Source organism: Sander vitreus, chromosome 5 (assembly GCF_031162955.1).
Source record: "Sander vitreus isolate 19-12246 chromosome 5, sanVit1, whole genome shotgun sequence".
Lineage (NCBI taxonomy): Eukaryota > Metazoa > Chordata > Actinopteri > Perciformes > Percidae > Sander > Sander vitreus.
Window position 1 is genome coordinate 28,106,321 of NC_135859.1, and position 10,168 is coordinate 28,116,488.

The 10,168-nt window shown below is 39.7% G+C and overlaps 1 protein-coding gene across 1 annotated transcript; it reads right to left on the reverse strand.

Moving 5' to 3' along the window:
* Window positions 1-202: 202 nt before the first annotated feature.
* xbp1 (X-box binding protein 1) lies at window positions 203-3,295 on the reverse strand. Its single transcript, XM_078251351.1, is given in 6 exon segments — window positions 203-1,250; window positions 1,377-1,460; window positions 1,463-1,543; window positions 1,655-1,771; window positions 2,300-2,396; window positions 2,936-3,295. Coding segments are annotated over 6 exon segments (1,191 nt in total). The 5' UTR covers window positions 3,172-3,295; the 3' UTR covers window positions 203-674.
* Between the last annotated feature and the right edge of the window lie 6,873 nt (window positions 3,296-10,168).

Genomic DNA, 10,168 nt, shown 5'->3' on the forward strand with positions numbered 1-10,168 from the left:
TAACGTCCTATTGACATTTACGTGCACTACCTATTCCTTAAGTATTTTTTTTAAATCCTTAAATTTAAAAATCTTCATGTGCATATTGAGGATGATCCCAGGTTGCATATTTAAACAGTATTTAAAATAAAAATAATGAGTGTTGAACAAAACTGTTCTGTTCTCCCTGTATAAAAAGATGCAATGACTAAAAGAGACGAGATGCAATGCAAAGTTTTTTTAATGCAGTAGACTACATGGAGAGCGTCAACAAATTAGAAGAAAGCGCATTTACATGTGGATATACAAGGACTCCGAAGCAGAATACACAAATAAATAGTTATTTAAATGATCGGTCCCCATCCCCCCCTATTAATTTACAGGAATACTGGATTCCACCCACATCATCTTTCAACAGTGAGTGAAAGATTTGTAATCAATCTTAAATCCTCTGCAGTAATTAAATGATGCCAAAATAAGCTGTCATGAACTCCATCTCCCACAAGTCAAGGCAGCATCGCCAATGGTACAGACCTGCTGTATTAAAAAGGAGATTATGTGCTTAACTTTAGCCAATATACAAGCAGACTCAATGGTGTTCTATGTTACACCTATCTGTTAAACATTTTTATATATATATATATATATATATATATATATATATATATATATATATATATATATATATAAAAAATTTAGACACTGATGAGCTGGGGGAAGAGTTCATTAGCAAACATGTCATCCCAGGTGCTCTCTGAGCACAGGGAAGAGGAAATGTCACTGAAAGGGGAAGGGGACCCTTCGTATCCGGAGTCGCTGTAGGTGTCCGCAAGGCAAGCTTCATTATCCAGGCCGCTGAGGGCAGTTGAGGAGGCTCCGGAGAAAAAGTCATCCATCTGACTGTGGCGGTCACAGCTGGGGATGACCACTTCCTCTGGCTCGTCTTTGATGCAGACGGTCTCCTCCTCAACCACCACGTCGGGAATGGGGATGGCGGCCTCGTCGAAAGTCTCCTCTGCGTCGCTCTCCAAGTCGTTGCACTGCCCGCTGCTCACCTCCTCCACGGGCTTCGTGTAGATGTGGTCAAAGTGGATCAGTTCATTAAGGGCCTCCAGCTTAACTGATGGGGCCCCCAGAGTCGCAGGTGTGGTGGCAGGTACTGGGTCCCCCCCTCCGACCAACAGCACCTGCGGCTCCTGGCACTCCTGTTCACAAGACTTGAGGAACAGCTCTGGGTCAAGGATGTCCAGAATGCCCAGGAGCAAATCAGACTAGTGAGTGGGGAGAGAAAAACCAGAGATTAGCCTAGTAACCCATGACCTGACTCTGGAGCTTTCTTAGAAAGAACATTTAAATCTCAAGACCCATAAAAGGATCCATCTTTATCAGAGACTTACCTCATTGTCTGCAGTGTCAGAACCATTTGTATCCATTGAGAAGTCTTCAGATTTAGGGAGTGCTGGGCCTGCACCTGCTGCGGAGGCACACGTAGCCTGAGTGCTGCGGACTCAGAAGACCCGATCCCTAAACCTGCGTCGTTCCCAGTGGACAACAAACCCTGAACCTGAGATGGAGAAAAATGGACAGAGGGTGAATTAAAGTGAATCCACGCAAAAGACAATTACCACAAGCCAACACACCCTGCTTCCCCTATGAGTCTGAATTACAATCGTACCTTCTCTTTTGAGTCGAGGGTGTCCAACCCAAGTCTCTGTCTTAGTTCCTCATTTTCTGTCATTAGGCCATTTGATTTGTCCCGAAGTAGACTGTTTTCAATGTGAAGTTTCTGATTCTGCAGGACAGAAACGAACAGATGTTTGCACATGAAACTTGCAACCGTTTATGGAGAAGTGATGCATGAAGCAAACACACTAGAAATGCAACTGCACCAAATAACAGAGTGGGTGGGGAAATGTAGAGTGAGATATGTTTGAATTGTAGGGCTGGGCAATATGGAGAAAATCAGATATCACGATATTCTTGACCAAATACCTTAATATCATAAATAATCATCAGTAATGTGGACATAATGTCTAAGTGGGTAAAGGCAAATAATAGAACAGCTAGAAAAGTCTGGTAAGTTCAGAAATGTACATCACTTTACTGTAATGCAGCCTTTAAAACCAGTAAAAGACAACACTTCTGTCATATCACAATATCCAAAATCTAAGACGATATCTAGTCTCATATCACGATATTGATATGTCGATATATTGCCCAGCCCTATTGAATTGTACTTCAGATGACATGTTGGGAGGTGGAATGGGCGTTAAATGGGGTCCTGTATGCCCCAGCTACACCCTTGTTTTAGATGATTTACCTCCAGCTCCAACTCCAGTACTTGCTGTTCCAGCTCCCCCATTTTTGCCTTCTTCCTATCTCTGGCTGTCTGAGCAGCGACTCTGTTCTTGAGTTTCCTGAAGAAATAAAAAAAAAGAAAAAATATAGGAGGAAAAAAATTTAACACATTCTTTCCATGATGCTGAAAAAGCCCTCTGACATGCATTGAGTTCACAGTACTGCGCAATCACCGGCCATGTTCCTGCCACGCAGGCATATCAGGATATCAGTATCCTGCTCTAACAGCAGAGCCCAGGCGGGTCCTGATAGTCAAATCACTGAGATAAGCAGTTTGACAAGCTAACGTTAGGCCAAAGTCCAAAGTTCATAGAAATACGAAGTTTAACGTTAAGCAAATTATCGGCTTCATGCGGCAATTTTAAACAACGTAACGTCACATGACCTACGTATAATATTAGGAGATTCAGCATTGACCTAATTCAGTTACGGTGCGATTTAATCGCCATCAGTTTGACGTTACTATTGTTCAACAGAGATCAATAGCTATGGGCGTATCTCTGTAGTAATCTCTTTAACAATGGTCGGGTTTACGCTTTAAAAATAATGTTTTAACCCAGATATAATGGTACATTAAGGATATCTTTCTGTAACTAACCTGCGAAGTTGCTTTTCCTCCGGACTCAAGTGTGTGAGCCGCTGTCTTTTTCGTATGGGCGGCCCAGCAGAAGAGTTGGAGTCGGAATCCGACGACGCCGTGCTAGCAGATGACGGTAAAACGACAGAGATGGCCCGGTTGAAGCCTGGCTGTGAGCCGCTGGAGGAGCCAGTCTGTTTGCCGGAAATCAGGAGCACTTTATGGGGCCCTCCGGTCCCTGCTGCTACCACCACCATGTTGATATATCCTACTGGCGGTGTCTTAAAAAATAATGGGGTATCCTTTTGAATTTAGTAGAAACCTTAAGGTTTCTCTAGTACCTGACCTCCGGCAACTCTCAACTGTTGAACAAGATAGGCTGCGCCTGCGATGCTTTTCTACTATCGTGGTGACAGCTGATAGGCTCCAAGCGGCTCTGACGCAATTTATTTACGCCCTGTGATTGGTTGCAGTGCTGATGTAATTTGCATTTGAAGATTTACTGCTGGCAAAGTAAAATACCCAGAGTTCCTTGTAAGTGTCGCCTAATTTCCCATCAAGACTTGGTGTCAATTTCTTTTTCAAGTCAACAATATGTAATTCAGCCATCTTATTACATAATATATTATATTGTAGCCTATAGCACTTTCACTGTATTGATCGTGGAGCTATGACGTTGATTTGGAGTTCCCTGGATTTACAACCTGTCTGTCCAGTAAAGACAAACACAACCCAGTACTTTGATATTGGTTTTAAAAGTAGAAGGTCACATCAAGCTTTTATATTTTATATCAGCGGAAGTTAAGAACATAAATTCCACTGTAGATCAACAGGTAACACTTTATTTGTTTTGTTAGTATAGGAGATATTCTTTTTTTATTTTTCTGTCTAAAACTCAGTTTCATGGTCCCAAGGTGCTGTTAGTTTGCATGCTTCCTGCTCTTTGTCTTGTACATAAAGTTTCCTCATTCTTTTCTTTGAAGGAGTCTGATTAAACACACAAAACATGCTTTACCACTCTGATGGCTTTCCCTGAAGTGCTCATTCATAGTTCCTATAAGGAATGTTGAATGATGGATTGTTTGTCAGTTTCTTGTCTGTCAAATGATTCCTTTCTCCTTTTTTTTTTTCCTCATTTGAAGGTTTTCACACCTTTTGAGAACACAATTTCAAAAGCATCATTATGCTATTATTGTTCAGTGTTTGCACACTTTTTTTTGTGAATGATTCATTCATGTACAAATGATCAAAAATTTACATTTTGATTACGTTGTGATCAAATAAACTATGATCTCTAAAAATAGTAAAATTACAATTTGCTACCTTTATGTTTTAACAAAAATATTTCAGCCTATATTTTTTTTGTTACATTTCAGTTTATATTCTTATAACATCAACATCATGTAGAGTAGGCCTAAAAGGTTTGCAGTGAAACTGGTTTGCTTGTCCCACAAAGAGTAATAGGAACATAAAACAAAAATAATTGCTCAACTTTGAACACAACAAAAGGAATTGAATTACAGTTCACTACATGTATAAAAAAAAAATTTAACAAGCAAGTTCACAAGTATGCTCTTTTCCTAAAACTCCTATTCGTCCTCAAACAGGAATTCACATTTTTGCAGTATCTGGCCACCGTTATTGTTTACAGCTTTTAGCTGTTTGCTTCTGTCGTCTCTCACCTCAGCAGGAGTAACTACAGGAGCAAGAGCAAACACTGGCCTGTTTGCGGAACTTTACCGTCACTACAGAATCAACATCTGAGAAAGTCAGAGCAGGCGTTTATGATGGTGTGTGTGTGTGTGTGTGTGTGTGTGTGTGTGTGTCAGTCATAGTGTAGTATTAAAGAAAGAGACAGGATTTGAATCCAGGATGTCCTTTATTTACAGAAATATACCTTATAGGTAAATTAAAATTTAAACTAACACTAACTTCCCACAAGCCCTAAAGCAAATAGGGAAATGGGTGTTCCTTTGAATGTCCTAGTGAACATTTCCTATTTTCAAGTTTCTTTATGTCACTCAAGAGAGCGAACAGGAGAATAATATTATACACCACCCATTTGCCATAAGATGAAACACAGTTAGTTATTTTTGATTTGCAAAGTTGGTTGGGGATCCCCCATCATGTATGAGACAAGTGTCACATTTGCCATCAGTGAAGTGACCTCATAAATGTGTGTTGCTCTCAAGTTCTGTTTAACCCAGAATAGGATAGAGGTGTAACTCAAAAGTATTCAAATCTTTCTGCAAAATAGCCAGAGGGATTTTCCTTTTGTGTGTCATACTTCAGTCTCACTGTATCCAGCCAGTGCAGTGGGTATCTGTCATCAGTTGCTTTTGTTTTGAAAATTGTATGCATTTAAAATGAAAATCATGTGTTCAGTCCACATTTTTTTCTAACATTCCAAAGTAAAATGTCTCAGTGAACACTGGTGGAAGAAGTATTCAAATAATGTACTTAAAGCAACACCAAATATTATTTTGTACCTTAAAATAATGTTTCCAAAATAGTTTCAGTGGTTCATCAACTCGTAACAGGGTGAACGGCACTTTGTGGCCCCCTATCAGCTATAACCACACTATGCAAGTTTGCCAGATCAAGTAGCGGATCTGTAGTTCGAATGAGATGTAAGGGTAACGGTAATGGACAATTCCGCTTCCAACCTGTAGGGGGACCGAAGAGGAAAAGTGCTTTGGTGTTGCTTTAAAAGGTCCAATATGTAATATATTTACTGTAATAAATCCAAATATGACCCCAATGCATCATCAGATATTAAGGAAACATGCTAAGTTGAAATACTATCTTTTCTGACAACAATGCTAATGCCAGTATTTTTGCCTCTTGAAATGTCCGTTCCGTTACAGAATTTCTGTTTGTGTTTGTGCTACAGCTGTAACGTTAGTACAGCCATGAAAGCAGCAAACAAACAAACAGGATCAACAGAGATAGATTCTAGCCAGCCTAAAAAAAAACAGCATGTTTCTAACAGTTGTGTGACCAGAGATACAACAAACCCGGGTAAATATTGGAGATGTATTTGAAAGATGGAGACAGCTTAGAGCCCAAAAGGATGCTGAGTTGGCTAATTTCTAATCACAGCTACAAGGGACGGGCATTTTATGTCATTTCAACATTCGTGTACTCACATTGAATTATATAGCTAGAGTACCCGAGTTGGTTACTCGCAAAAACAATTGAGACACAGCCAGATAAACTGGTCCTGGCTAATGCCGCCATGCTAACCCTGCTAACGGCTAACGTTACCGGAGGACCAGGCATGTGGGCCACAGCTGTTTACAACGTGTAGCCTGTTCAGCGGCCGTAGCCAACAACGGTTATTTTAAGCCAAGAGAGGGGGGCTTTAAATTGGGAAGAGAGGACCTTAAGTTTGAAGTGTGTTTAGCAATTGTTGCTGTAATTCTAAGCCAATAAAGTGTGTTCAGTTGGGTGGAGAAGACGGCAAGGTAGTGTTATTTTTAGCGGTTCCTACCGTAATTCTAAGCCGAAAAAGTGTGTCTGTCAGTTGGTTACAGAGCTCCGCGTGAGCACGGACTTTTATGACTGTCAATATAGCCAGCATCTAACGTTAGCTACTCTGCTGTGAAGTAATGTCTGGCTATGTGAGACAAGCGTCTAGCAACATTGTTGTGGATGCTGCGGTCTCAGCCTGGCAACCAACGTGAACTTCGAGTCTGGGGAGGAGGGGGGGCAAGGGAGATGACTCTCTCCAGTATTTTGAATTTGTACTGCAGTAACTATTTTAAACACTAGCTGTCAGTATTACTTATTGCCCCTTTAAGGAAAAGTAGTGACATTTAATGAATCGAAATGCTCTATCACAAGTAAAAGTGCTGAATTCAAATATTTCACTTAAGTAAAAGTATGAAAGTATTATCAGCAAAATGCACTAATGTATGTGTTTGTCAGAATGGGCCCTGTGTTATATTATTATGTTACTGCTCCATTATTATTGATGAATCAACATGTAAGCAGTACATTAATGTTATTGCTGGTTGAGGTGGAGCTCATTTTAAATACTTTATATACTTAGTATATAGTTATGGTAGTTGAATCTATAACACGGCATCATAGTCTATATCCTGATAAAATCTTGATCTGAAAAGTAAATAAATATAGTGGAGTAAAAAGTACAACATTTGCCTCTAAAATGTAGTGGAGTAGACGTTCAATGTAGCATAAAATGAAAATACTCAAGCAAAGAACAAATACCTCAAAATTGTACTTAACTACATTACTTAATGTAGCCTATTTAGTTACACCCCACCACTGCCAAAGGACTCATACTACTATATCAACCCATAGAAAAGAGAGCTTTGTAAACACAAACTAATACTCTGTAAGTACTCAATGAAATCCTCTTAATAGATGATGTGCGTACATGGGTGTAACAACACAACGTAAGCACAAACGATTACCACTTATTGAATACAGTGAGACAAGGAGGTTTCAAGACCCTCTTAAACCTAAAAGGTATTTGCTGCCTGACTGGTTCAAAAGAATGTAAAGTGTCTTATTATTACTGTTCCAAATCAGAAACATCTTCACAAATGACTACATACACAGAAACCCAGTAGAATCACTCTATTTTGTAATTTGTTATGTTCCTTAAATAAACTACAACGGGCTGTTAGCGTAGCTTAGCACAAAGACTGAAAACGGGGAAACAGCTAGCCTGGCTCTGTCCATGGGTAACAAAATCCGCTGACCAGAACCTCTAATGATCACTAATTAACATGTTATATCTTGTTTGTTTAATCCTGTTTAAACCCAAGAAATAGTCCGACACTTGTTTTTATATTTGGTTATTTAATGGATTAAACAACCGAACCAAGCTAGATGTTTCTTCCAGTTTACAGTCTTTATGCTAAGCTAAACTGGCTGTAGCTTTATATTTAACGAACAGCTTTGGGTATCTCCTCTTTCTTTAAATATGCTAGAAATGGAATCAATTGATAAATTTTTCTGAGAAATTAGAAGGAAGCAGAAATAGTTGAGTTGAATTGGCAGGAGTGTTTACTTATTGTATTTTAAGAGTAATGATATTTGATATTTTATAACATGAGACCAGCAGACAAACATTATTTAGCCTTGGTTACACATCCTGGATTCTGATAATCTTCCTTGGAGGCTCTGAGAGGGACTGTGTGCAGAGTCTGTCCTGGCTGCTAGACTCAGACTCAACCAGTACTTAGACACACACACACACACACACACACACACACACACGTGGGGATCCTCCCTTAGGAGCCTGTGATTAAGGTGGGTGGATCCTCAAAACCACAATTCAAAATGGACCAATCCCAAAAGCATAAAAAAACGAAATATCTCAGGGCGTATACAGTAAATCCCATTTATTTCTTCAAGCTGACATAGCTGTGATGTAAGATATAACCAAGCCTTCCAAATTAAAACTGCACCCAGTGGTATTCAAACTGCTGTGCCGACTGAGGGCGTACTTATTATTCTGTCTCAGTACTTTGTGTTATGTCATTTGTCTGCAACTTTTATGTTTGTAACGATCCTCTTTTCTCAGCCAGGTCTCCTTTAGAAGATAAAACTTAAAATAAGGTTTTAAGCTATGCTAGTTCATTTCTTTCACTTTGTTTTTAGGGAAGGTACACGACTTGATAAAAGCATAATGAACAGCGTACTGTGAGTGGGATGTTTTCCTGTCCAAACAGCCTTCAAATAATGACACTTGATGTGGTTTAATTAATCACTTCCCCACTAAATGGCTGATATTCAACAATCACATAAAAGGAGCTTATAAAACCTAAATGGTCATTTAAATGTTTCATGTAACTGGTTAGGTTCTCTGTAAATTACTTAATCATAGAAAGAAACGTTGGGATTGATTAGTAACTCTAAAAGAAGTTAGTTCAATGTATGACAATTCTGTTTATATTTTCTGTGGATTGAGTCCTGACAATCTCTATTGTTTGGCTTTGAAAAAAAATCTAATTAAAAGATAGCTGCATATTGGCAGAACATCTTGACTATTGGCAGCTTCAGTTGGCGCCAGTAACAGCAACTGTGTATCCTACACCTCACTCCACAGCATTCTTTCTTAGTTATAACCTTGATCCAAATAACATTATTAGATTGCATCATGTCTCAACTCCTTTACTCGTGTTGTAACTAAGAACAAAAGACTCTTTCTTGCTTTATTGGAGGCTGCTGTCAACCTACCATGGGTTGTTTTTTTATTTTGGGCTTTTTTCTAGTGAAGGCCTGGTGTCTACAGCGAAGGCATGGCATGCAGGGTAAACAGTAACGCCTGTGTGTGCTCACCGGGCGGGTAATGGTGTAAATGGTGTTGTTCTGGGGCAAAGCCGGGCTGGACAATAGGGGTGAGAGCGGGGTCACACCCTGGGACAGCATCCAGCTGCAGGGGGCGGCTAGTCGTTGTGTTTACATATACCTCCTCCCAATCGTACATCTTGCTCCCTACCCACAATCCACTGGGGTGTTTGTTTGGGCTGGAGCCTTCCAACACCTTCCACCTCCTCTATATCTTGCTCTGTCACTTTTTTTTCCTCATTTTTTTCTTTTTTGTTATATCTTAATTGCCAAGTTCAGCACCTCTCATTTTCTCTATAGCTGCTTTAAATCCTTTATATCTGGAAATATGCATTTTTCTGGCCAATTGTTAACATAGCAAGTCGTCATTTCCACTTTGCATCTTAGTGCTGTGAAGGTGTGAACGTCTCTGCAGCCCCGCAAAAACAGCACGGATGAGATTCTGAGTCATTCCATCTTAACACCGAAGCATGATGGTGCAGTAACTCATTCATCTCTTTGATACCTCCACACCAGTTTCCCTACAATCACTTGTCTCATTGTCTGAGTGTGTGAATGCATGTGCATGTGTGCCAGCCTAATTTACAGATAAGGTATCCACCACTTTGCATATCAATTTCTTGTGTAAACGGTCAGTAAAACAGTTGTAGCATGTAAATGCCCCTGCTCTTGGATCAAAGAAATCCTCTTTGATGCATCACACATTTTTAATTAATCCATCCATCATACAGTTTCTACACCAAATGACATTTCTGGGAAATAAAACAATTAAGCCAAATACATCTTTTAGTATAAATTGAACGAAATGCAACCAGTGATAGAGTGCATGTTGTCCATCCTCCCCGTAATTGTCTTAGGGACTCTGCAAGCACTTTGTTCGCCCAGATAAGCTGTGCTTTGTTGGTACAGAGAGCTGACATAGCACTCTTT